We start from the raw sequence: 27960 nt of genomic DNA, 5'->3' as shown, positions 1-27960 counted from the left end.
ATAAAATCTTGCTTGAAGATTGGTGCAAAGTTTTTTTAGTGTTTTCTTTTTTCTTTCATATATGTTTTCTTATTTGATTGAGACTTGGTTAAATCTTAGTCGACTGAGACATAGTCAGGCCCTTAAATTTATGGTCAAACTTGGATTTTGGGAAGCGCCGGCACACTAAATTATAGAACGGATGGAGTACAAGTATAGTACAACTGCCAATTGTTTCTTGTTCATGCTTTCTCGTGTGATTGTGACGTGAATTGCATGCCATTGAACAGTCTTGTTGGTCAATTCGGACGGTGTGATACGGAGGGTGACTAGCTAGGTGCTCTCCCAGCATGCAGCACAACTGCCGGTCGACCGGTTGATCCTGAATCCAGGACACTGCTCAACTCAAATCGGGTTAAAAAGTTTTGAATCCGGTGGTTGCTGCACAAGTGCACATGGCTTTGCTTGTCGACCATGCAGTGCAAACGACTTTAATCGGGTGGTATATTGATGCCTGGGTGGCCTATGCGGCCTCCTCCGGGGCCAGACTCACTTTATTGGGATCTAGTCTGAATGGGATTCCATCTTATCTCATGTCGATGTTCCTTTTCAATAAAATCTTTATTGAAAAAATGGACAAACATCGTAGGCGATTCTTTTGGAGGAGGAAGAATAAGAAGCATGGGTATCATATGGTTAGATGGACAAGAATCTGTCGATCTAAGAAAAAAGGGGGGCTAGGTATTAAGGATCTTCATAAACAGAATGTTGCTCTACTTGTTAAATGGTGGTGGAAACTTGAAACTAGTGATGGGTTGTGGCAACGTATAGTCAAAGCCAGATACTTCAAGAACAAGACAGTTGCAAATATACGCGGTCGTTTCTCCGACTCTCCTTGTTGGAAAGCTATTATGAAAGTCAAGTACTCATATATGGCTGGTAGGAAAATCGCTATCGAAAGTGGTAACCTAACTAGGGTCTGGCATGACCCTTGGGTAGAGAACAATATATTGAAAGATCGGTTCCCTGATCTGTTCAACATTTGCCATGATCAGGAGAGTACTCTGGCATCCTGGGTAGCGAATAACTATGAGCTTAATTTCAGACGCAGAATATCAGGTGTTTTTGGTGAGCAGTGGACCTGGATGGTTACATAGGCTAAAAAACTTTCTCTGAGTAACTCCTCGGATAATATCTCCTGGGCATTTAGTAGTAAAGGGAAGTTTACGACTAAATCGATGTATGAATGGCTGGAAAGAATCCTGGCTGGCCCCAATTACAAGTGGGTTTGGAAAGCCCCTGTTCCATTGAAAATTAAAATTTTCTTATGGCAATTATTTCAGAATGTTGTGCTTACACGAGACAATATGCGCAATAGGAAGTGGCCTGGAAATCCTATGTGTTCCTTTTGCACAGATATAGAAACTGCGAATCATTTGTTCTTTACTTGCCCTCTAGCTCGTACAGTTTGGGGTGTACTGGGTATGACAGTTGGGGTCTCTTGTTGTCCCCGATCTCTTTGGCAAAGTTTTGCTTGGTTATATAGGTTCTTTCCAGGAGGAAATCAATTCTATATGATGATTATTGCGGCCATTTGTTGGGGTATCTGGTGTCTCCGCAACAAAGTTACCTTTGATAAATATGTAGCTCGCACTCCCCTGGAGGCTGTTTTCACTGCCTGCTCGTTTATGCTATATTGGGCAGGGTTGCTTAAAGCTGAAGACAAGGCGAAGTTCCAAGCTGGAGTGAAGAGGTTGGCTCACGTGGCTGCTGCACTGGCGGACACGCCCTTCACTTGCGACAGGCTCCTCTTGGATGACAAGGATGGGATTCAGATTGGCTAGCTGGAGCTGCTGATTGGGTCTCCTTTTAAGTATCTTGATCCACTAGGGTTTGATGCCCGCTGGATATTTGTTTCATGGTCGTGTTTTGGCTAGTCCTTTTGAGGTAGTCTGATAGTCTCTTCCTGAGAAATTAGATGTTTTTATTTGGGTTGTGGCTTGTTTGTGTCATCAGGTTTTCGCCCCATGGTGGATGACTCGCTCGAGAGTCATCATGCGGTGGGTTTCCTGATGATGCACCAGCTCGCTCCCCCCCTTTTCAGTCTCATTTAGCTTTTTGCAGTCAGTCCTATCTTTAGATCTTGGTTATTCTGGTACTTCATCAGACTTGGTTGCTACAGACTGATGTATTTCCGTTGATTGCAAAATTAATGGAAAGGGGTATGAGCCCGGTTGGAAAAAAGACGGGCACCTGGCTGCTCGGTTGCCTGCAATACCGCTTCAAGTAACAAAAGCCGGGCTGCCAGAGATGTCAGAGGCCGGAGCTGCCAGACCTAGGGGAGAATGTTGGGGTTGGGTCGTTGGACACCTGGTGGGGCAACATATACTCGCAGCGGCGGCGCACCATTGGCGGCGGCGAGTTGACCCTCGCAGCCTCAAACCCCATCCAGTAACATACTCCCTTCTTTCCGGTTTATAGGGCTTATCTTAAAATTTTAGTTTTTTCATTTTATAAGGTTCAATTTGGTTGTTCCCCATCACATGTTCAGACTTTAAGATGCATTAAATCATTGCATGCAAGTATTAAGAGAAAACTGACCAATGCATGCACTTTATGCATGCATGTATTGCAATTAATGCATTCGTAAACATAATTTTTTGAGAAAAACAAGAACATTAATTGAGTGCTTTTGCAAACTACAAAAAATATTCCACCACTCATCATCTATCTTGATTGGTGAGATTTTTGTATTGAGCCTTATAAACCGGAAAGGAGGGAGTAGCAAGGAGGAGCTGCGGCAGGGGATCTCGATTGGGACTATAGAAAGTTTGTCCCCTGGACGGGCTACTCTTCTTCCTGGCAGAAGCCAAGCGGCGCGAGATTTCCATAGAGATTGGAGGAAGACTGGAAGAGGCGTACTGGAGAGAGATGGAAAGAAACGAATTGAAGATGTGACTCCACCGTTTCCCATCTGCTTGGTCTTATTGACGGATGATGGATATTCCTTCAACTATCTCAGCTGTTACAGAAGACAGAAGAGAAAGCGGACGAAGAAGTAAATCATAGATATAAAAAGGGGTATTTTGAATTGATGATGTGGCTAGACCGGGTGGAGGATTAGTGTTGACGTGGCCGCATGAGAATGGATGCTGATGTGGATAGTTTACATGGTGAGAGAATTGATAATAATGAGGATCAACTTCTTAAGAATGTAAGATTCCAACATAGTGAACTATAATTGAATGATTCTACACTTCTTGGAATAGTACATTCCCTTGTTCAGTTGTGGAGTGGAGCGGAATATTCACACCTGCACACTAAGCTAGAACTGCAGTGCCACACAGATGCGCAGATGCATGCAGCAGAATTAGATCATAAATGGACGTGCCAAATTTGACGTACGTACGTATAACACACAAGACGATGTTCATATAACTGAAAACTCTGTGCAGTTAGACAAGCGATTAGGAACTGTAGTTGGTTAATCATATACTATTACTAGTAGTAGGTCGTAGTCATGTGTTGGACGGTGGACGGCGCATGCTGGGTCGCACGTAATAACAAAGGACCATGTAATACAACCAAGCTTTGCTTGCTAGACAGGCATGGCGCCTACTAATTAAGCCTAACAGTTTATGTGTGCAGGTTTTAAAAGCTTGGTATTGCTCAGATGGATGCCTGGAAGATACGGTCTTTTCGGGGTACGCCTCCCTGACTTGGCAGGCTATACAATATGGCCTCAACCTCCTGAAGAAGGGTATCATATGGCGTGTGGAGGATGGGCAAAATATACATATCTGGCGCGATCGTTAGGTGCCAAGGGAACCATCACGCCAACCTATCACATTGCAGGGTACATGTCGGCTGAGGAGAGTGGCCGAACTCCTGGAGGCGGACGGGTCCTAGCGTATGGACCTCCTCTGTCGATACTTCCTATCGGCGGATGTCGTCGCGATATTCAGTATTCGCACATCACCTCGTGTCATCGACGACGTCATCGCCTGGGCACCGGAGAAGAACAGTATCTTCACCGTTCGTTCCGCCTACCAATTTGCCATGGACGAGCGCGAGCATCCATTGGCCAGCGCCACGAGCAGGGCACCGGATGGTCGTCGCACCATCTGGAAGATCATATGGGGATGCCCTGCTCCCTCAAAGGTACGCGTGTTCGCTTGAAGGATTGTGACAAACTCACTAGCTATTTGGGCTAACAAATTTACTCGTCATCTTGAGATATCTTACATATGTCCCATTTGTGGTGTGGAACGAGAGGGTGTGTTCCATGAATTCTGCAGGTGCCCCCTAGCGAAGGAACTATGGCATGCAATGGCGCTTTACTGGCACATCCCGAGGGTCGAAGCAATCTACAACTCGGGCCCGGAGTGGCTCTTTACGCTCCTCGAACCACTAGACGAGACGACGCGTATGGTCGTACTGATGACCATGTGGAGGATTTGGTACATGCGGAATGAGATAACGCATGAGAAAAGGCCTCCGCCTACTGAATCTTCTCGTCGGTTCCTGCATGGATATATTAGATCTCTTTTATGCCTCCACCAGTACCCTAGTGGTGATGTTGTCAAAGGAAAAGTGGTGCTCAATGCCCTTCCGCCACCCTATAAGGCCAACGCCGAGCCTAAGGAAGAGCTGCGCTGGATGCCTCCTGAGTCAGGTTGGACGAAGCTAAATACGGACGGAAGCTTCATTCCGTCCACAGGTATGGCAGGAGGTGGTATGATCCTACGGGATGCACATGGTGATATCATCTAAAGCGTTTGTCGGGAAATCTGTATATGTGATAACGCGGTGGACGCTGATCTAGCGGCGTGTCGGGAGGGGCTGGAGCTGGCCCTCCATCGTACGGTGCTGCCCATTTTGGTCGAGCTTGATAGCGCGGAGGCGGTGTCACTGATCACAGCACACTCCGAGGATCGATCGATACATCACATGTTGGTTAAGAAGATTCAGAATCTGGCCTCAACTGGGGATAGAGAGATTTCTTTTACTCGTTGTTGTCGGTCGCAGAATAAAGTTAGTCATGAACTTACCGTGTATGGCCGTAGCACTCCCCGTACTGCAGTATAGTTGCATTCGGGATTAGATTTTTTTCATAAACTTGGCATTGGCTGAAAAACCTCCGTGAGTAATGAGAATCTTCTTTTCTCCCACAAAAAAAGGACCATGTAATAACGAACGACCTTTAAAACCCAAATGCAGCAGTTTTGTTTATTTAGCTCTTCTCCACACTGTAATCTCGTATATCTGGCAAGCTCAGCAGATGCGCAGCTGCCGGATCACCGGTAAAATATGTACTAGCTCACACGGCCATCGATAGATAGAACGCACGCCGTCGATCACCGGTGCAGCTAGGCTGATGAGTCCCGATCAATCGGCTGGCTACAAAATGTGCATCGATCAGCAGATGACGCACGCGTACTCGTGGGGGTGCTCCTCGGTGTGGACGAGGTAACACGGCTGCAGGTACCAGTGCGGCGGGTAGCACGGCTGGCACACTGGGATGGGCGTGCACGCGCCCTTCGTGTTGCCGTCCGTCTTGTCCCCGCCGCCCCGTTCGGCTTCTCATCCGTCTTATTGCCCTCCTTCTCACCCATTATCTCAGCCGTTCATGTTCCATGGGATGTGTGCCACTAGGAGTGTTGCAGCAGAGGCTAACAGTGCTATTTGGCCGAGTGGTTTGACCCTAAGGTGCGTACAGTACCTTTATAGGCTAGCTCGAATACTTTCTGCTATCTACAGTTGTTCGCTGCTGCATGTGCATGTCTTATCATGCACGTCTCGTTTTGGGGTTCATCATGCATATAGGTGCATAGGTAGCAGGCTACTGTTGCGGTCAGGTGCATCACGCCATGTCTCTGTAGTCCCCTCACCTATCAACTCTAAAATTCTGTAGAATAGCTCAACGTCTCTCTCTCCTAAAACTTTGCATCACCTCTCTTTCTCTCTTTAACATGCATTCAGCTTGTGAGAAACTCAAAAAAAAAACTTTCGGAAAACTTTTCACGGGGCAGCTAGCTCTCTCTGTCTTGACTTTTTGCTTGCAATTTCAAAAAGTTCTGCATGTTGCATGGTCTCTCTCTCTTATTTCGTTTCAGTTCTTGGCATACTCTCTCCAAACTTCTGAAAAAGTCTGCATGTTGGGCTCTTCCACATTAGAAATGATTCTGCCTGAGTTCTTGCTGCAAGGAGCCAGCTCTCCGGGATCCAGATCCTTGGCGGATGTGTCTTGCTCCTCGCACATGACGGATGGTAAGAGGGAGGAGGAAGAGCCAGAGTGTTGCGTGATGGAATCCAAGGTCGATGGTGGACAAAAGCATGCGGGGCTGTCTGACGGCACATCATGTCATGTAGAGTATCCATACTAGTAGGCCAACAAATATTGTAAATTTCATAGGCCTCGCGTCAGACTATTAAGGGCTGGGCGGCTGGCACAACTGTTAATTTTGCACACATCCACATGCACCGCAGCCCACATTGAACGCTCCGGATAGTGGATACCGTGTAGCTCAGGCTAAAAAAAACTGCTCTCTTCTTTTTCTCCTCCTTGGCCGGGCCGACGGAGACTATCCACACCGAGCAGAAGCGCTTGCGCAGCCTGCGGACGACGTCGACCGGGTCGACCGTCCCCACGACCGTCATCTTGCCGTCCTTCGTGTCCAGGACGATCTGGTCGATACCTGGGGAAGAAAGCCACGGTTGTCATCGTCAGAAGCGCCAAACTGAGGTATGCATGGTACGTGGATGAGTGAGCGGTCTCAGTGCATGCATATAAACAACGAAGCAGACCAAGCTAGCAAGATACATTGCCGGACGGGTTCGGACTTCGGAGAAAGAGAATGGGAGTGAGTAAGTCACCACAGAGAGTGGAGACGGTCTTGATCGCCTTCTGCTTCTGCCTGTCGCACTGCAGGTCCAGCTTCACCACGATCTTCTGCAGCCGTCATCGTGTACAACTAACCGATCAAACTAATTCACTAGTACGTACCTCAGGAGGCGCAGAATTACAAGTGAAATTAAGAAATGCCAGTTGGACCGGCTGTAAGCAGTGACCTTGATGGCAGCCATCGGTCCTCCGATCGACGAATTTGGAAGGGTGGGACGGGATGAAATGGAACGTCCTCTCCTCTCCCGGCGACGATGGAGCTGTATGGGCGGGAGTAGCTAGTGACGGAGCCTGGCGGGTTTATAGGCAGAGGCAGTACTCCGTGTGTTGTTGGCAGCTAGGACGGTGGGACACTGGGACTAGGGCGTGTGTGAGAGCATCTTCAACGGCCGCACACAAATTCCACGCCCAATAAACGTTATAGCGCGCCACTGTAGCATTTTTAATGCGCCGGTACCAACTTTGCTTTGGCAGGCGCCCAAAAACGCGCGCCCAAAAAGCAGACAGTGCAAATTGTGAAGTGCGCGCAATCCGGCGCTCAAAATATGTTGCGCGCGATAGCGTTTCTCAGCGTGCGCCCAAAAACTTTTAGCGCTACAGTTTCTGCTGGAGCTGCCCGGCGCCCAAAAAACTTAACTTTTAGTACACGAAGCTCTTTTTGGGCGTCTGTTGGAGATGCTTTAAGCGCTATTGGAGAGTGGAGACCTAAGGCTGTACGTACGGTGGCGCTGGGGAATGGCCACGACGACCGACCTGGCGGAGTCTTGCTGCGGGTCCGGCCGGGGTAGCTCGATTGGGACATGGCGAGTGGTATCTTGACACACTTGGGCTTGTGAGCCAAGTAGGCCGACCGATTTGGCGTTGGGCTAGGCTGTCAATACAAGTAGTTACGACCAGTAGTACGTCCCTTGTCCGGCCTGATGCAATGTATTGCAACAGCTAGCGACGGCGCGCGGCCTCAAATGGTGCATCGGTGCGGACCAACCACCCATCACCTACCATGCCAGGAGAAACGAGAGGTTGGACGGCATAGCGGTAGCTCGAAGCAAGCTCGGCCGCCTGAAGTTTGCTTCGTCCCGGGCACCGGCGGTCACAACACTACGAGCACTCGTGTCGATCAACGTATACGAGGTGGAGCCTAGCCGCTATAATCTTGGTTCAACCAGCTATAATCCTCACCCTCCGCATCACGTCTGCATGCGGTGACAGCCCACCGCTAGCTTCCGTTGGAAGGAAAACGTATCGAGGGACAACCCCTGCGGATTTGAAATTCGGGTGGGGAAATGAATAAGAGTTGCTTGCAGTTCTTAAACAACGTGTTAATTAGGGATGTGTAGCTCGCGATGCGACGGGTGATCTTATCTTTGCTGTGGCCGGACACATGCATTGAACCTCGCTTCATCACACAGATCGAAACACATGCTCTAGTCCATGGACTACTCATTGACGATCAGCTTCTTTTTTTCTTTAATTACTGGAAGAGAGGCTGTCCTCTCCGATTTTCATGTAAAGAAACCATCTGGTCTTTTTTTTTTGAGGAAAAAACCATCTGGTCTTTGACAAACTGCAAACTACTACGACTAATGTTGTAAATGAAAGCGCAACAGGCTTGGATAGCTAGGATTCGACGATCCTATCAGCGCTAACCTGATCTGCAAGATCACCAAAAGGATGCCAAGCCCATTGGCTAGAACATCCAAAGACTCCAAACCACAACCAACAATATTTCCCATAGGCTCCTCAATCCAATCCCTCGTAACGGAATATTTTGCTAGTCGAGCCAACTTATGCGCTACCTTGTTCGCTTTTCTATTACAATGCTCAAAACTAGTAAGAGGAAAATCACAAGCTATAAAAAAAACAGTCATAAAAAATTGCTGTTGTCGCTCCTGCAGAGTGTTCTCCATTCTTCATTGTGTTAATCACTTCCATATTGTAAGAGTTGATAACAAGACAATTACAACCCGCCTTCTGTGCTAGCGATAAGCCAAACCTAAGTGCTAATGCTTTCGCTGTCAGGACATCAGCGCAACAATCAATCTTTCAATTTCCACCTATAATGAAGTTTCCTTTGTCATCCCTGAGGATAGCCCCCGTTGTGCCCGTTAGTAGATCATGATCAAAGGCAGCATCCACATTCAATTTTAACAAAGCCCCTAGGAGGTCTACTCCACCCTCCAATCTTCCTATTTGCAGTAGGGGAATGGGCATTTACAAAATTTGCCGTTATAGCACGAATTCCCATCAAGGTTTGACATACCTCTTGAGACTTTCCCTCGTGAACCAGTTTACCTCTATTCCACCATAAATACCACGCGGTTACAGCAATCAGCTCCCGTGTGTTCCGTGAATCCGACAAAGAAAATTCTTGTTGTGGCATGAGGAGTAATGATTCCAGAACTGCCTCCCCTGCACGATCGACCGCACAAGCTTTTTTAACCGCTCCATACATCCCTAAATTTTCCCACACTTCTTTTGCCTTCTGACACAGGAACAACACATGCTTTGCATCCTCTGGCCCATTTGAACATGTTGGGCAATTGGGTGAAATTTTTATGTGTCTATTGGCCAGGGTAATATGACACGGTAGTGTCTCATGCAATGTGCGTCAGATAAAAAATTTCACCTTCGCCGGACAAGCTAATTTCCAAATCTTGCCCCAAATAGGATTGGCCCTACTTCTACCCATTCCATTTGTGTATTCTAGTTTCTTTCCATGTTGTTTATTCCACTCCTCCAGATCAGCAGGTCGTACAGTGAAAAAATCGTTTTTAGTATAGCTCCAGGCAATAAAGTCCTGCATATTATGCATAGGGAGATGGATCGCCAGGACTCTTCGAGCATCAATTAGCCATAGTGTTTGTCTCACCAAATCTTCATTCCAACCATTTGTGATTGGGTCAATAAGATCAGACACTTTCATCAGAAGTATCCCTCGTCTGCTCCAACTGTTGTTCTTTGTGTATAAAGACGATACGTTCTAGTGAAGGAAATATGCCCTAGAGGCAATAATAAAGTTATTATTTATTTCCTTATATCATAATAAATGTTTATTATTCATGCTAGAATTGTATTAACCGGAAACATAATACATGTGTGAATACATAGACAAACAGAGTGTCACTAGTATGCCTCTACTTGACTAGCTCGTTAATCGAAGATGGTTATGTTTCCTAACCATGAACAAAAGAGTTGTTATTTGATTAACGGGATTACATCATTAGAAGAATGATGTGATTGACATGAGCCATTCCATTAGCTTAGCACCCGATCGTTTAGTATGTTGCTATTGCTTTCTTGATGACTTATACATGTTCCTATGACTATGAGATTATGCAACTCCCGTTTGCCGGAGGAACACTTTGTGTGCTACCAAACGTCACAATGTAACTGGGTGATTATAAAGGAGCTCTACAGGTGTCTCCAAAGGTACATGTTGGGTTGGCGTATTTCGAGATTAGGATTTGTCACTCCGATTGTCGGAGAGGTATCTCTGGGCCCTCTCGGTAATGCACATCACATAAGCCTTGCAAGCATTGCAACTAATGAGTTAGTTGAGAGATGATGTATTACGGAACGAGTAAAGAGACTTGTCGGTAACAAGATTGAATTAGGTATTAAGACACCGACGATCGAATCTCGGGCAAGTAACATACCGATGACAAAGGGAACACCGTATGTTGTTATGCGGTCTGACCGATAAAGATCTTCGTAGAATATGTGGGAGCCAATATGAGCATCCAGGTTCCGCTATTGGTTATTGTCCGGAGACATGTCTTGGTCATGTCTACATTGTTCTCGAACCCGTAGGGTCCGCACGCTTAAGGTTTCGATGATAGTTATATTATGAGTTTATAAGTTTTGATGTACCGAAGGAGTTCGGAGTCCCGGATGAGATCGGGGACATGACGAGGAGTCTCGAAATGGTCGAGACGTAAAGATCGATATATTGGACAACTATATTCGGACATCGGAAAGGTTCCGAGTGATTCGGGTATTTTCGGAGGTACCGGGGAGTTACGGGAATACGAGGAAGAAGCAATGGGCCTTAATGGGCCTTAGTGGGAAGGACCAGGAGGTGGCGCGCGCCCCTCCCAAACCCAGTCCGAATTGGACAAGGGGTTTGGGGCGTGGCCCCTCTCTCCCTTCCTTCCCCTCTTCCCCCCTTTCCCCCCTTCTCCTAGTTGGACTAGGAAAGGAGGAAACCTACTCCAACTAGGAGTAGGAATCCTACTCCCCTGGCGCGCCCCTCCTAGGGCCGGCCTCCTCCCCCCTTGCTCCTTTATATACGGCAGGGGGGCACCTCTAGATACACAAGTTGATCTGCGTGATCGTTTTCTTAGCCGTGTGCGGTGCCCCCTTCCACCATACTCCTCGATAATATTGTAGCGGTGCTTAGGCGAAGCCCTGCGACAGTAGAACATCAAGATCGTCACCACGCCGTCATGCTGACGGAACTCTTCCCCGACACTTTGCTGGATCGGAGTCCGGGGATCGTCATCGAGCTAAACATGTGCTAAAACTCGGAGGTGCCGTAGTTTCGGTGCTTGATCGGTCGGGCCGTGAAGACGTACGACTACATCAACCGTGTTGTCATAACGCTTCCGCTGTCGGTCTACGAGGGTACGTAGATTACACTCTCCCCTCTCGTTGCTATGCATCACCATGATCTTGCGTGTGCGTAGGAAAATTTTAAAATTACTACGTTCCCCAACATCTAGGGCAATGGGCCTTGGGCCTTTATTTCTTTATTAGTATTAGTATAACGTGAGTTACGTGGTGGTGGGCTGGTTGTCTCAGGGCCTTTTTTAGCAAGGAAATAGCGATCCTGTTTTGGGAGAGCAACTAGTTAAGCGCTCCCCTTAGGGAGTCTTGCAACGATTAACGCCATTTGGCGCGCTCTCAGCCGTCCGCCACGTATCACGCTTTGGGCGTTTCTTTCGGATTTTTTTTACTTTTTCGCACATGTTTACGGCTTTTTAAACGGGTTTTCCTCCTTTTTACATTTCGGTTTTTCATCGGTCTTTCTTAGCTTTTGGGTCAAAAAAAATTTTACGCGAAAAAACCTGTTTTCTTTTTTTTTCTTTCACAAGAGTCACGGTTTTGCTTCCGCGAAAAGCACGGTTGTACTTTCGCGAGAGTCACGGCTGTGCCTTTAGGAAACGAAACAAAACATATTTTTTTATTTTTTTCCTTCCATGAGAGGCACGGTTGTGCTTTCGCGAGAGTCATGGTTGTACCTTTCGGAAACGAAAAAAAACGCGTTTTCTGTTTTTTCCTTTCGCTAGAGGCGCGGTTGTGCTTTCGCGAGAGTCAGGCCGTGCCTTTCGGAAAGGGGAAAAACACGTTTTCTGGTTTTTTTCTTCCGCGAGAGGCACGGTTGTGCTTTCACGAGAGTCACGGTCGTGCCTCTCGGAAATAAAAAAAAACACGTTTTCTGTTTTTTCCTTCCGTGACAGGTACGGTTTTGCTTCCGCGAGAGGCACGGTTGTGCTTTCAGGAGAGGCACGAGTGTGCTTCATTCGGAAAGGGAAAAAACCCGTGCTCTCGGTTCGGTTTTTTGTCTGATTTTTTGGTTAACAAAAAGTTTGCCAAAATCTATCAACATGGGCTCTAGTTTTGAAAATCTCGACGCGAGGAATCCAACAGTGAAAACGGTTCAAGATTTGGACGCGCGATTTAAGAGATAAAATGTTTTGAATAAAGGATCTACGAAAAAAGGGAAAACTTCCAGGTTGCGACAAGTGGCGCACATGCAGCGCGCCGCTTGTGGCAACGTGAGGAGGTGGGAGTGATCTTTGTAACGAGTGCTCCTCAACTAGTGATTTCTCTGCTTTGGAAGATTGAAGCGATCGATCAATTATTAATGGCCTCATCCATAGTTATATTATGATCAAAACTCAAATTGTACAGTCTGGGTAGGATTGTGTGAGAGGATTATATCCCACCCACCCACCACTCTTACTCGTCAACGGCGTCCCCGGCCCGCCAATTCTTCGTGCTTGCAGTCTTCGGCAAGGGGACCCCATTTCCCAGATGCTCTTCGTCCTTGTCATCGACGTGCTGAACTCGCTTCTCCAGCGAGCCATCGAACAAGGCATACTTCAGCGGTTGACGACGAGGCATCTAGCATTGTGCGTCTCCCTCCATGCGGACGATGTTGTCATTTTCTGCCGCCCCGACACACGCGACATCCGCACCATCCGAGGCTTGCTCGACGTTTTCGGCAAGGTTTCGGGGCTATGCACAAATTTCACGAAGTGCTCTACCTCGCCCATCCGTTGCACTGATGTGCACATCGCCACGATCATGGTTGGGATGGCCTGCCCAATTGTCCAGTTCCCAATGAAGTATCTTGGCCTCCCGTTATCCATACGCAAGCCTTCGACAACCGACCTCATGCTGCTTGTCGAGAGACTGGAGAAGAAGTTTTCCACTTGGCTCGGGTCTATGATCTCCCTTGGGGACCGCCTCACGCTTTGTAGGCATGTCCCCTGTGCCATGCCCATCCACATCCTTGTCGCCATCGCCGTTAACAGGACCATCCTCACTCGCGTTAACCGAATCATTCGGGGCTTCTTATGGGTCAGGCGTAAAAATGCGCGAGGAGGGCAGTGTCGCGTCAATTGGGACCGTGTGTGTCGCCCCACATCTCTCGACGGAATGGGAATCCGCGATCTGCAGCACACTGGTGTCGTCCTGCGCGCCCGGTGGCTGTGGCTCCAGCGAACTGACACGTCTCACCCCTGGAGTCGGCTTCATCTCCCACATGACCCGGCGGCCGTGCAGATATTCCAGGCCTCCACCGCCTTGGAGGTACGCGACGGCCGAACTTGCAAGTTCTGGACCGACCCTTGGATTGAGGGCAAGCCATCTCGGAGCTCGCGCAACTGGGTTTCTCGATGGTTCCTAAATGTTGTTGTTGTGATCGGACGGTGGCAGAGCGCCTGCCTGGGCGCGCTTGGGTGTGCAATATTGCTGATGCACTCAGCCCGGCCGCCCTTGTGCAGTACATCGACCTTTGGCGTATGCTCCGGCACACAACCCTCCAAGCCGGGCCGGACGTGCTGTGCTAGAAGGGGACAGAGTCCGACGCCTACACTGCCAGGTCCTGCTACCTTGCCCTTTTTCATGGCTCTACGACCGATGCTTCATGGAAGCTTACCTGGAAGACCTAGGCCTCCCTCCGCATCAAGGTCTTCATCTGGCTTGCTTTACAAGATCGGTGCTGGACGGCAGACCGCCTTGCTCGCCGTGGATTGCCACACAAAGACCGGTGTGTACCCTGCGACCAGGCCACCGAGGACAACATGCACCACCTTTTCGCTGCTTGCCCCTTCTCGCACCAGATATGGCACGAGGTCCTATCCTGGTGGCATTCGACTACCACAATCCCGATTCCGAACATACCATTCACGGAATGGTGGATTGCTGCTTGCTCTTCATCACCCACATCCCTATGTAAAGGGCTCAAGTCCATCATAGCCCTCACTACGTGGCCGATTTGGAAGCACCGGAATGGATGCACCTTTGATCAACTACAACCCTCCACCACGAGACTACTCCAGTCCATTCAAGAAGACGCTCACCTTGTTGGGGAACGTAATAATTTAAAAAAAATTCCTACGCACACGCAAGATCATGGTGATGCATAGCAACGAGAGAGGAGAGTGTTGTCCACGTACCCTCGTAGACCAAAAGCGGAAGCGTTAGCACAACGCGGTTGATATAGTCGTACGTCTTCACGATCCGACCGATCAAGTACCGAACGCACGACACCTCCGAGTTCAGCACACGTTCAACCCGATGACGTCCCTCGAACTCCGATCCAGCCGAGTGTTGAGAGAGAGTTTCGTCAGCATGACGGCGTGGTAACGATGTTAATATTCTACCGACGCAGGGCTTCGCCTAAGCACCGCTACAGTATTATCGAGGTGGACTATGGTGGAGGGGGGCACCACACACGGCTAAGAGACGATCAACTTGATCAACTTGTTTGTCTAGAGGTGCCCCCCGCCCCCGTATATAAAGGAGCAAGGGGGAAGGCCGGCCGGCCCTCTATAGGCGCGCCAGGAGGAGGAGTCCTCGTCCTAGTAGGAGTAGGACTCCCCTTTCCTACTCCTACTAGGAGGAGGAAAGGAAGGAGGAGAAGGAGAAGGAAGGAGAGGGAGGAAAAGGAGGAAAGGGGGGCCGGCCCCCTAGTCCAATTTGGTTTGGGCTAGGGGGGCCACGCGCCCTGCCTTCTCTCTTCCACCACTTGGCCCATGAGGCCCATTACTTCTTCCTCGTATTCCCGTAACTCCCCGGTACCCCCGAAAATACCCGAATCACTCGGAACCTTTTTGATGTCTGAATATAGTCGTCAAATATATCGATCTTTACACCTCGACCATTTCGAGACTCCTCATCATGTCCCCGATCTCATCCGGGACTCCGAACTCCTTCGGTACATCAAAACATATAAACTCATAATATAACTGTCATCGTAGCGTTAAGCGTGCGGACCCTACGGGTTCGAGAACTATATAGACATGACCGAGACACGTCTCCGGTCAATAACCAATAGTGGAACCTGGATGCTCATATGGGCTCCTACATATTCTACGAAGATCTTTATCGGTCAGACCGCATAACAACATACGTTGTTCCCTTTGTCATCGGTATGTTACTTGCCCGAGATTCGATCGTTGGCATCTCAATACCTAGTTCAATCTTGTTACCGGCAAGTCTCTTTACTCGTTCCGTAATACATCATCTCGTAACTAACTCATTAGTTGCAATGCTTGCAAGGCTTAGGTGATGTGCATTACCGAGAGGGCCCAGAGATGCCTCTCCGACAATCGGAGTGACAAATCCTAATCTCGAAATACGCCAACCCAACAAGTACCTTCGGAGACACCTGTAGAGCACCTTTATAATCACCCAGTTACGTTGTGACGTTTGATAGCACACAAAGTGTTCCTCCGGTAAACGGGAGTTGCATAATCTCATAGTCAAAGGAACATGTATAAGTCATGAAGAAAGCAATAGCAACAAACTAAACGATCAAGTGCTAAGGTAACGAAATGGGTCAAGTCAATCACATCATTCTCCTAATGATGTGATCCCGTTAATCAAATGACAACTCATGTCTATGGTTAGGAAACATAACCATCTTTGATCAATGAGCTAGTCAAGTAGAGGCATACTAGTGACACTCTGTTTGTCTATGTATTCACACATGTATTATGTTTCCGGTTAATACAATTCTAGCATGAATAATAAACATTTATCATGATATAAGGAAATAAATAATAACTTTATTATTGCCTCTAGGGCATATTTCCTTCACGCCTATGGGCTAGCGCCGGCGCCAACGGTTTGGCGATCATGATACCTGAGAGATAGAGTCTAGCTCGATGTATTGGGGACGAGGAGCCCACTCCCCACTCCTCTCGCTGCTCCGGCTACTTGAGCCTGCGCCGGCTTGTGTACGCATGGCTACTGTAGGCGACATTTGTACTTTTTCACCTCTTCTATCAATGCAATGATACACAATCTTTGTGTATTTGCGAAAAAAAGAGTTTGATATTCTCTCCCTTCCCAATTACTGTTTTACATGTTGATAAAATATATCTTTAACTTTCAAAAGACCAGTCCAAAAGTGAGAATCCCCCAATTTGGGCTTAATTTCAGTCCCTTTAACCCTGAACCAGTTTCCAATTTTAGGATCATTTAGCTAGTAGGGCTTTATTCATGAGATCTAAATTTAAGATACCCAAGCTCCCCGTGATGTCCCCTAAAAAATCCCCTTGTGGTCTTTGGGTTGACAACAAGTTTCTAGTTCAAGTGATATTTGTTCTTGTCTTCATCAGCAAGCCACACAATCCCAGCCCTATACAAAAATTAGCTTTATTTCTTACCCCAATAGGGATTGGGTAGAAAGACATCATAAAGAGAGAGATGTCAGTTAAGTAGGCCTAAACCAGAGTGACCCAGCCAACAATGTTAAGCATTTTTCCTTGCCAGCACCCACATATTTTCTCTATTTTTTCCATCATCCCACTCCAGTGTTTATTTCTAGTTGCCACATTAGAGACATGCATTCCCACATACTTTAGGGGAACAGATCCTAACTCACACGTAAAGATTTCCTAGTATAGATAAGCTTTTCCAATAGCTTGTCCAAAGAGGAAAAACTCACTTTTCTTAAAGTTGATAGTCCTGACATTTGTTCAAAATCTCATAAAATAAATTCAAATTTCTATCACTACCATCATCATCCTGTAATACACTAGCACAGTTTAGGGCTATTCAAATTATCATTGTTTGCATCTAATTTATACTTTTGTTGCATTCTCTCGAAATAGGCATTTGCCTCGCATTATGGATAAACAAATCACCAAGTCCAGACAATAAGTTCAAGTGCAGGAAGATAAAAACATAAGTTTCCTACTGCAACAACACCAACAAGCCTACTAAAAAAAGAGAAAAGGCCAGTAAGTGGCTCGTCGATAAAAGGCTGTGACACAGGCAAGGTAGTGTGCTCCCATAGTCATTGCGTCTGTCATGCTACCCAGCCAGTCCCGATCCCGCTGCCTAGTGAGCAGGTGCCAGTGCAGCAAAAGGGATGAAATTTCAATATAGCATCACTGGCTCGCTGTAAAAAGACACGCTCAATGACCATCTTGTTAAGCTTTGTTCAAAGGGTCCAGGTCAGCGCCGAGAGCCTCACGGAGAAAGCACCAGAGAAAAAGGGCAGCAAGACAAGTGGAGAATATGTGGGTCCCAGTCTTCAGGGCATCACAAATTTGGCATAAATCATCGCCAGGCCCATTGCACTTGACTACCACGGTCCTCGGTGGGAGGCGATCATGCATACGCTACCACACAAAGATCTGAATCTTCAGAGGTAAGGCTCTTTCTGAAGAGGAGTGGTCGACGTGGGAGACAGCGGCCGGCACAAGGCATGGCACGCCGAGCCAACTGAGAAGAATTGTGAAGGGGTCAAGCACCAAGATATGGCATTTGGATTATCCAGATGCATCGGCGGAAAGGGCCTCCCAAAGGCAAGTCCAAGCTATGGTTGTCTTGGGTGAAACGTGCATTGGAGTGAGAGTTTCCAATGCCTATTGTGGGCAGCTGAGGACACGAACAACGCCGGGACGTGCAGATAGTGAAAAGTCTAGGAACTCATTGCGAAGAGGAGATCTGCTCATCCAAGGATGCATGTAGAAGAGGGTCTCCTCTCCTATGAAAACTGAAAGCCTTTGTCGAATCTTGTGCTTAATTGAATGAACTGAATTCCAAAATTGGGACCCTCCCTATGTTCACAAGCAAGAAGGGGAGAGCCCTACAAATACTTCGACCACATTCTCACTATTAACACTGTATCGTTCTTTTTGTTTGTGAAGCAGACTGTTTGGTTTTGAATTTACAATCTGTGTCATACACTCATACTACTACAACATATATCCAGAAAAAGTTGACGCTCAAACATCCATTTGGGCGTCTGGAAGGAGGGAGTATTAGCCTTCTGACCACTTCAGATTAATGGGTACTGGGAAGCTGGGCCGGGCTCGTTGTTGTGAGCATACTGGGCCCGTTCGTCACACATGGGCGGTTGGATACGCTCAAAAAAAAAAAAAGCTACCGCTCCCCTCGTCGTACACTAAAGAAAAAACTGCCGCTCCCCTCCACCTCCGGCGAAATCCCCATGGCAGCGCCGACCTCCTCCGCCTCTGCCTGCTCCGGCGAGCGGTGGCCCCCGCTCGAGTCCAGCCCCGAAGTCTTCAACCAGGTTAGCGTCCGCCGCTGCCTGCTGCTCCTATCATCCATCGCTACTTTGACCATCTATCTGACCGAACTCCTCGCGGCGGGGGGCGCAGTTCATGTGGTCGCTGGGTGTCCCGCGGGGCGAGGCCGAGTTCCACGACGTGTACGGGCTAGACGACGACGCGCTGGCCATGGTGCCCCAGCCCGTGCTCGCCGTCGTCTTCTGCTTCCCCGATCCGCCCGAGGTACATACACCACACGGTCCAGAAATTCCGTTCTTCTCACTTGCTGTGCGCTGGACTCACTTCAATGCTAGTACCGTCTATTGTTGGAGACGGAGTCATATTATCATTGAGATTCATATGCAAATGTTGATTGTTTATGTGAAAATGTGTGTAGGCAGTCCTGTTCTGTTTTGATATATCCTAGATTAGTACTTTCAGAGATTCAGTACTTATTCCTTTAGCCCGATGCAGGATCCAGCCGCCCCTCCAGAACAAGTCTCAGCTACTGAAGACAAGGTCGGCAATGTTTGTTTCTTGTAGATCGCATGACTATTCCTTTTGCATATATCAGTGTGAGTTACAGTTGTACCAGGCCCCTTATGGTCTTACATCACACATTTGACCTCAACATATCCCTTTTGCAGCAGGAAAGTTTGGATGGGGTGTATTTCATAAAACAGATCGACTCATTAGGAAATGCTTGTGGAACTATCGCTTTACTTCATGCTGTTGGAAATGCATGTTCAGAAATCAGTCTATGTAAGTAAGCTCTGTGCTTTTGTGCTTCTGTTGTGTGTGATGCCATTCTGTCTGTTGCACAAGTAATTAGGGGGGCATCGATTCTATGTAGGTTAATAGAATTTGCAGTATGTAAATCATGTAAAATGATTCCATTCCGTGCTTATGCCTCTGTTTTTTGTTAAACGAACTTATGTTGTCTTTTGTAGTGGAGAATTCAGGCTTGGACCTGTTTTTCAAATCAACAGCCAGCATGGACCCGTATGAGGTTCTTATCTCTTGATTCAAGCCATTCATCCTTACCTTGATCACTCTCAAACGGTTTTCTGTTATCCTTTTTATCTCATGCCATACATTTAGCGTGCCAGAGTGTTGGAGAAGGACGATGACATGGCAAGAGCTCACTCATTGGCTGCCAATGCTGGTGACACAGAGGTACTGATTATTGTTTTTGGCTTATGTGAACTGGGATTCTGTCTCAGAGACGTAAATAATCATTACAGCAGCCAATAGATTGATGTGTGGAGAATAAATAAATAATCATGGAACTTGAAATTGCTGTTTTAGCTCATATGATGAAGTGTCTTCATAATGTTTCTTTCAGTTCAAATGCAAAGACAAAACTTTGTTGTAGTGACCAGTGTGGTATTTTTTTTTTTTTTGAAAAGGCAGTATGATCACTTACAGTTATCTAACAGACTACGACAGGACGTCTTTCAGATTGATTTATAATCTTTTACAGTTATCATTTTTTTGTGTAGTGAAAATACATAAGAAGAAAATGTGAGCATATAAATATTTGTTAAAAGTTCTTCTCCTATTTTCATTGAAAACGTTTAACTTCATACCTGGCGCTCGTTTGCCAGATCGGTGACATTGTAGAAGAGCATTATGTTTGTTTCACAACTCTCAATGGTAAGTCTTTTTGCTGGTCTCGACGTAATACTCAGTTTTGATTGTTTTTCATAGGATAGTAATGAGTGGCATATATCTGTAGGGACACTTTACGAGCTCGATGGAATAAAGGGTGGACCAATAAAGCATGGTCCCTCATCTCCTGAAAGTTTACTGCAGGTACTGTCAAAAAGGCCAGTGTTATGTTTGCTTGTACAGGCTTGGATAACCTAGCTACCATCACACTTATATTGTTCAAGTTATGTCACTGGACCATCCTATATGTCATGGTAAACTGTAAAAGCCTAGAATAAATAGAGAGCAAACATCTGAATAGTGGCCATTTTTACAAGAATAAGCTACCAACATGTAGGATGAGTGATGATGGTGGCCGCACAAACTTGTCAATTTGTTTCATGACCTGTACTGTACATTCTAGACACGGTTGTTCTGTATCCCCCTACATGAGCTCCAGAGCCTATAGGCCCTTAAATAGAACAGGTACGAAGGTACACTAGCAGATTCAGTTACTGGTACGAAAAGAGTCGTGCTTTTCATGACATTAGTCTTGACGTTTTGGTTTCTGACCTGTTACTTATTTGGCACTCAATGACTCAAATGAATATCTAACTATCAGCAGTAATTGCTCATGGCCTGTGAATAATTGATGCTGGCAGATGTGAAGTGAAAGTTCAACTGGAAAATCATTCGTGTGGTGTTGATGCACTGCAGTTTAACATATGCGCTGACAACACTTAATGTAAGCTAGTTTCACAGGCGGTATACAGTGTTACGTTTTCTTGACACGGCGCATTTTTTACAATGATAGTATATGCCAGTGCCATTGCCGCTGCCTTATTTTTCTTTTTATTCCAGGAGCTTCAGGCCCCCAATCTCATTAAAATGAAACTGATAACACAGTATCCAGTCTGACCACACTTATTCAATTGCACCCACAAGGCCACAACCCGCTGCGGAACCACAGAAAAAACACATCCACCAAAAGAAAGCAAACAGTTCCTCCAGTGTAGCACACCACCGAAGTGCCTTGGCTGGATAACAGTAGTAGCAAAGGACAGCCGACATCTCTACAAGTCGCACAATTTCAGCAACCTCTGTATATCAGTGCCGCTGCCGTTGGCTGGCACTTCCTTTTACCAGCGGTTATCTAACTGCCCATTGGCATCTGCAACTATATCTCCCCTGCTTACAATACAATAATTGCCGTTCTTTGTGTTCTACCAGGATGCTGTGAATGTCATCAAGGCGATGATGCAGAGGATTCCCAATTCGGTAAACTTCAATGTGATGGTGCTATCGAGGAAACTGAAGTAAAGAGGTGCCATTTCTTTGGTTGCTTGTTTCCGGGATACGGCAGAAGGGGTGAAGGCTATCTGTTTCAGCAAACAGCAGCCGCTGTCCAGCCTTGCGTAAGAATTTCTGTCTGGTACTACCTGTGTGATTGTCTAGATTATCTCGTGCATTCGGCGTGCACGGAACCTCTTATTAATTGGTAATGTGAGTAATGCTTATATTCTTGTGATATGTATGGGTCGATCACATCATCACAAGAGGACAATCCTCATCTTGACCAGTGTGGTATAGGTTAATGGGCTAAACGTAGGCCATATGGCACCGTATGCACCCCTTGAGCACTGCACTAGAATATGAACCAGCAGTGTTTCTTCTGCTTCTTTAGGGTGCACGTACGACACAGAACTTTCCAAATCAGCAGAGCCCACTGAGTCTTCGCAAAGCCCGGAGGAGAGCAACTAGTGGCTTGCAATAATATCTCAGTTCTTCTGAAATAAAACACCATAGCAGTAGCACGCATGCTGGCCGACTTGGATGCCTTGGTTACATGGATTCGGTGGCACGGCGGCGGCCGGCGGGTCATGGCCGGAAAAGAGGAAATTTGGCATTTTTGGCGGCGAACCGGATCATGCAGGTGAGACCCTCCTGCCGCAGGTAGCAGATTCATTCGACCTGCCTACCAACCCAAGTGTTGGCTGTCGGCTGTCGCCACTCACCCTGGGAAGAGAATATGGGTGGGTGACCATCAGGTCCTGCCAGGAGAGAGGAGAGATGCACATATTTCACCTGCTGCCCTGCCGGGCTGTCTGCTCTGGCGACAAATTTTTGTGTTTTGACCCTTTTTTGAAACCTATTCGAGATTTGACCCTAGTTTGAAATTTTTTCGAGATCTGACCCTTTTGCTACCGCCAGAGTCCATGGCGGTAGGGTCTAACAGCCTACCGCCAGGGGCTTTCGCGGTAGGAAACATCGCTACCGCCAACCGGGTTGGCGGTAGCCTGAACAACCCTACCGCCAAGGTGCTTGGCGGTAGGCACGAACACGCATTGTGTTCAATACTTCGGAGGTTTTTGGCGGTAGGGCATGCAAGGCGGTAGGCTGTTATACCCTACCGCCATGGTCCCTTGCGGTAGCAAAAGGGTCAGATCTCGAATTTTTTTCAAACTAGGGTCAAATCTCGAATAGGTTTCAGAAAAGGGTCAAAACACGAAATTTAGCCTGCTCTGGCTGGCCCTTTGCTTTTCCTAGGCTAGGAAATAGAGGGTTCTGGTGCATAATCCCGAGTAGCAGTACTGAGTTTTTTTTCCTTTCTTCAGAAAGCGTACTCAGCTGACTCCAGCTAGAATCTATCATCGGCTAGCACCGGCTCCGCACATGGCCGTACGTGGCCTTTACACCCACGAATAAAAAAAAAGATTCGGAACAATTAGAAAGGTTCATTAAAAATACAAAACATCACATGCATAATAAAAATTACATTAGGATCCCTGAACCATCTAAAGATCACTATGGCTGCTAGAGCGAGCCGCCGCTCCCATATCGAAACTTGCCTAATCTTGTCGATAATAGTCAAAAAATCTTCGTGCACGTGTCCCTAAAGACCAAAGCCCTGAAGCCGCAGTCATTGCCATTTGAACATTTGAATCAATATAAATAACCTGACACCAAGTGACATCGGAATTAAAGAACTTGTACTGCGCAAGGAAATGATGGATGATTCGAGCAAACACTTCTCTATCGCATAACAGAACAAATAAAGTAGCTGACGGGCATCCCCCCAAAAGGGCTCCTTTGTCAGCTTGCGGCATGCCAAAATCGGAAACTTGTGCATTCATTTGCTTGTTTATTAAATCGCGTAGTTTACATGGTTATATATATATGCTTATTCTGAATGGTATTTGTGGCCAGCCTTGTCCCCCGAGATTCTGCTATGAGCTTCTGGCAGCTGACAAGTGACTAGCTAATAGAGTACGTATTCCGCAATTTCCACTGCTGATAATGCTATTTTTGTTGTCAAGAATGGGCCGACCGCAAGAGGACCGATTCTCATCTTGATCATGGAGAGCTAATAATACTCCCAGTGGCAACTTAGTTAAACTCGGCATGGCACAGTTCTCGCCAGTCTTGAAAATTATAACAGTAGGAGTGTTCTTCGAGTGTTCATGCACACCACACGTAAACAGATGATTACTGCTTTGGCAGTGTTCTTCGAGTGTTATATATCCATGGCACAACACCGTCCAGATCTGCTGAATCCTGAAAGAAAATAACTAGTGGCTCACAACAACGGTTCTCTATAATAGTAGCAGCAGCACAGTGCACTAGTGCAGATACATTTCGTTGCTTCCATCTGCCGACCCAAGGGGCGGCGGTCATGGCCGGAAAAGAGGCATTTTGGCGTGGTTGAGGTGAGGCCCTCCTGCCCAGCAGCGTCCGTCCGTCCAACGATGGATCCAGCATTTGAGCATGGGTTGATGATCCAAGCCAAGAGGGATGCACCCGGCAACACATTTCACCTGCATATATATGCTGCTGGCTAGCTGGCTGGCCGCGTTTTAGGCGAGAAATATATATCGTACTAGTCGCTGGCTCCTCAGTCGTGAGTCCTGACTACAACGCTAGTAGTATGAGCTTATGCACCAGGCCGGCTGGCAGGCATGGTCTTTCCTGTGAGAAATCGGTGGCTTCCATCAGTTCCTGTTGCAAGGTAACTGCCCTCGCCCAGCAAAATCTTCATGTTTTTTGTTTTTCTGGCTGGCCGAATTAGCATGAGCATATCATATTTCCTGGTAATTGTGCGGCTACAGAATTTCAGGGCCTCTTTTGTTCAAAGGAACTTCATGAAAATATTGGTGGATTCCATTCTTTAGGAGTTTTTCTATAGAGTTAGTTTGGTTTCAGGATTATAAACTATTGGAATTATTCTTACGGTCTACGTTATCTTTTTTCCTATATATGTATACTTTAAACGAATAATTCCACTCAGTCCAACCACATGGATTTTTTGTTATTCCTATGAAAACTATTTGATGATGCACCGTAGTCCCCGAATCTAGATATTGCCGGGTCCTGGTGTTGTGCTTTGCATCAGTGGCTATCGTGTGGCACGACAACCTATAGTGACATGTTCGCAGTGACATCGTCTAGCGTCGTTGTCATGCTTGGAGGCGTTGTTGGGCGGTTGTTACCCTTCCTCACACCATGATCTTATGTTGTTTGGTGAAAACCCTATTCAGACTCCTTCGTCCAAACCGTGGTCCATGGAAGAGGATTTCGTGTGCATTCTCGACTCTTTTGTCGCATGTGTACGCCGCGCTCGATGAGTCCCTATCGACTTATTTTTGCGGATCATCTATCCTAGACCATAGCTAGCTCATGGACATCATCTAGTTGTCGTTGGCCTCATGGAAGAAGAAAGAAGAAGATGAAGAGAGGCTTGCATGTAGGGTCCAGACGGTTTGGGAGATATGCTAGATGAAAAAACTCGGCAAAAGTCACCTTTGCTGAAATAGGGGATACGGTTTGGAATTATAGGATTGAGAATCCGCTAGAGACGCCCTTACCTTTTTTTTTCCTTGAGGGGTGAGATGCCCTTAGCTAGCTAGTGGTCTTTTGGTAACGGACGAGCAAGCCCACACTAATCGGCCCGACAAGTGGAGTGTGTATCCCGCGATTTCCACGGTTGGAATGCTATTTTCGGGCATGTTGGGTCGATGACAGTCAAGTCTCATCGTGATAACGACTGCAAGTGGCAATTTAAACTTAAGCGATATGCCGATATATATGGCTGTTTTCCACTACTTGAACACGGTAGTATACATATAGTAGTACGAAGTACTGCTTTGGCAGTGTTGTTCTATCTATGACTATATACACACATACAGTGTTTCTTCTGCTTCTTGGGGGTACACGTACGACACAGAACCTTCCAAATCTGCAACTAGTAGCTCGCAATAATATCTCAGTTCTTCTGAAATACTAAAAGGGAAAGCAAAACAAGTCCGGTGACACCATAGCAGTAGCACGCATGCCGGCCGACTTGCATGCCTTGGTTACATGGATTCGGCGGCACGGCGGCGGGTCATGGCCGGAAAAGTGGAAATTTGGCATTTTTCACGGCGAAAGACCGGATCATGCAGGTGAGGCCCTCCTGCCGTCGTTGGCAGATTCATTCGACCTACCAACCCAAGTGAGTGTCTGCTGTCGCCACTCACCCTGGGAGCCAGGAGAAGAGAACATGGGCGAGATCCTGGCAGGAGAGACGCACATATTTCACCTGCTGCCCTGCCGGGCTGTCTGGTTTGGCTGGCCCTTTGCTTTTCCTAGGCTAAGGAAATAGAGGGTCCAGGTGCGTAATCCCGAGTAGTAGTACTGAGTTTTTCTTTTCTTTTCTTCGGAAAGCGTACTCAGCTGACTCCAGCTAGAATCTATCGTCGGCTACACCACCGGCTCCGCACATGGCCGTACCGGTACGTGGCGTTTTCACCCACGAATATTTTTAAAATGTATATTCAGACCTGCTCCTATTAGATAGGTTCATTAAAATACTCACTGTAAAAAATTTAAAATCTTTTAGGCCAGTACTTAAATATTCTAAAAGCAACTTCAACGGGACGACCCAAACGGACGCCGTTTTTTTTTCTTTTTTTGTCCGTTTGGGTCGGCCCGGCGGACACAAATGTCCGGCGCTGTGTTTGGATCGGCGCGAGCGCCCAACACTGGTCCGACCCATTTTATCGGCGCGCCAAAAAAAGTTTAAAAGCATTTTAAAAATAAACACATGCATTTAATTAAACATATAGCCGGCCACGAAGGCCGGCGAAAGTCCACATTACATTAACTAACATAGAAAAACTAAAAACTAGACGACGCAATGCCCTAGGCGTCCTCCTCGGCGTCTGCGTCGGGGCCGGTGAGGTCGATCAGCGTCGGCGCAGGGCCAGCCCAGGGGAACGCCGTGTTTCAGAGGGTGGGGATGTCGGGCTGCGCCGCCGCTGCCTGGGCCTGGCGTGCCTCCTCTTCAGCCTCGCTCTCGAGCATCTGCAGGCGCTCGCCCTCCCGGTGCTTCTCGGCCAGCCGAACGCGGCGACAATGGTCGAGGTAGGCCGCCTCCTGCTTCTTCGTGGCCCCGAGCCAGATCGGCGGAGCGCTGGCCCACTCGCGCACTACTCCGGTCCAGGAGTAGCGCTCGAGGGGGGCGGCTCCTCCGGCTCGGCTTTGGGCGGGGACGGCGGGGTCACCAGCGGCACGACGCAGTCGCCTGCCGTGGAGAGGGCCATGGCAACCTGGAAAGCCGCCTCATCCGCCTCCCTCCACCGCTCCTCCTCGCTCTCCTTAATGGCCGCCTGGTAGGCGGCCTCGGCCTCCTGGTCCTCGTCGCAGACGACGAACGGGGGCGACGGCAGGCTGCGGTCGACGCCGCGGACGCCGCGTCGCCTCGCCTCCTCGTGCTCGAAGGCGAACCATCGAGCCCAGTTGGGCGAGTCGACGGCGTAGTGCGGTTCGGCGCGCTGCTCCGGCGTCAGCAACGCCCGCCGGCGTCGCACCCTCCGCATGGGCCCTTGCCGTCCGCGACGCCGCCGGCACCAGGATCCTCTCCAGATCCAAATGCCAGTCATGCGGCAGCGTCGCATCGGAGTACGGCAGAGGCACGCAGTGCTGCCAGTGCCACTCGGCCTTGTGCACCGACACATTGATGCGCTGCCTCTGCCGGGGAGCGCGCAGCGGCGCGGGGAGGGCGGGGAGGAAGGGGGAATGGCAGACGGGGGCCTTGCCCTTGCCGCTGCTGCCGATGCCGGAGAAGAAGCCCATGCTGGCGGTGGCTAGGGTTGTCGCCGGCGTGGGGGCAGGGATGGCCAGATGGGGACGGGGGCGAGTAGCAGTGGATGAGGACGGCCCGGTCGCCGCCTGGCTTAAAAAAGAACGACCGCTGTCGCTGACGCGTGGGCCTAAGGTGGGAGGTCGTCATAAATAATGTTGACCGTCGTAATTGGACGACCGCCAGGTGGGGCCGCGGCGAACGGCGAGGAGACGAGTGGCACGTCCGCGCCGACGCATTCCAAGCACAATTTTGAACCGGAAATGGATCGGTGCGGATGCCAGACGGACACGATTTAAATTTGGCTCGACGCGTTGGGCCTTTACTTTTGTCCGCACCAACCCAAATAAACATGGACGGACGAAATGAATCGCCTAATTGGAGTTGCTCTAAACACATTTATATTTATTTACGAAGAGAGTACAAAACATCACGGACATACAAAAAATGACATGAGGTCCTTGAACCATCGAACGAATCGCTGTGGCCTGCTAGAGCGAGCCGCCGATGGTCGTTGCCGCCGCTTCCATATAAAAACTGGCCTAAGTTTGTTG

The 27960-nt window shown here is 48.0% G+C and overlaps 2 protein-coding genes across 4 annotated transcripts; one reads left to right on the top strand and one right to left on the bottom strand.

Annotated features, from left to right (window-relative positions):
* Positions 1 to 5397: 5397 nt before the first annotated feature.
* On the bottom strand, positions 5398 to 7138 carry LOC125532378 (heavy metal-associated isoprenylated plant protein 39-like). The gene is made up of 4 exons (XM_087540325.1): positions 7051 to 7138; positions 6856 to 6931; positions 6527 to 6677; positions 5398 to 5557 (listed from the first exon to the last, which is right to left on the bottom strand). The coding sequence occupies exons 1-4, from the start codon at positions 7063 to 7065 to the stop codon at positions 5398 to 5400; spliced, it is 402 nt and encodes a 133-aa protein (XP_087396451.1). The 5' UTR covers positions 7066 to 7138.
* Positions 7139 to 18492: 11354 nt separating this feature from the next.
* Positions 18493 to 21817, top strand: LOC125530495 (ubiquitin carboxyl-terminal hydrolase 3). 3 transcript variants are annotated; one of them, XM_087545284.1, is made up of 9 exons: positions 18493 to 18662; positions 18751 to 18882; positions 19114 to 19158; positions 19287 to 19401; positions 19590 to 19641; positions 19749 to 19815; positions 20247 to 20295; positions 20378 to 20454; positions 21520 to 21817. In XM_087545284.1, exons 1-9 carry the CDS (start codon positions 18579 to 18581, stop codon positions 21607 to 21609), a joined length of 711 nt encoding a protein of 236 aa, XP_087401410.1. In that variant the 5' UTR covers positions 18493 to 18578; the 3' UTR covers positions 21610 to 21817. The 3 variants fall into 3 exon arrangements, with proteins under 3 accessions (XP_087401410.1, XP_048550845.1, XP_048550844.1); XM_048694888.2 differs by having other exon boundaries at positions 18496 to 18662; positions 19290 to 19401; positions 19590 to 19648; positions 19741 to 19815; XM_048694887.2 differs by having other exon boundaries at positions 18497 to 18662; positions 19590 to 19648; positions 19741 to 19815.
* Positions 21818 to 27960: the final 6143 nt, after the last annotated feature.

The sequence above is a fragment of the Triticum urartu genome, chromosome 2A, assembly GCF_056163025.1.
Source record: "Triticum urartu cultivar PI428250 chromosome 2A, HENAU_Tu73, whole genome shotgun sequence".
In the NCBI taxonomy this organism is placed as follows: Eukaryota; Viridiplantae; Streptophyta; class Magnoliopsida; order Poales; family Poaceae; genus Triticum; species Triticum urartu.
This window is presented reverse-complemented; position numbering and strand designations above follow the sequence as displayed.

Coding starts and splice junctions, on each gene's coding strand:
- LOC125532378 (XM_087540325.1), bottom strand. Junction 6,678..6,855: donor GACCGTCTCCACTCTCTGTG/GTGACTTACTCA, acceptor TTTCTTCCCCAG/GTATCGACCAGATCGTCCTG. Junction 5,558..6,526: donor AAGGAGGAGAAAAAGAAGAG/AGCAGTTTTTTT, acceptor CGGATGAGAAGC/CGAACGGGGCGGCGGGGACA.
- LOC125530495 (XM_048694887.2), top strand. CDS start 18,579: ATGGCAGCGCCGACCTCCTCCGCCTCTGCCTGCTCCGGCGAGCGGTGG. Junction 18,883..19,113: donor GCTTCCCCGATCCGCCCGAG/GTACATACACCA, acceptor AGCCCGATGCAG/GATCCAGCCGCCCCTCCAGA. Junction 19,402..19,589: donor ATGTTCAGAAATCAGTCTAT/GTAAGTAAGCTC, acceptor TGTCTTTTGTAG/TGGAGAATTCAGGCTTGGAC.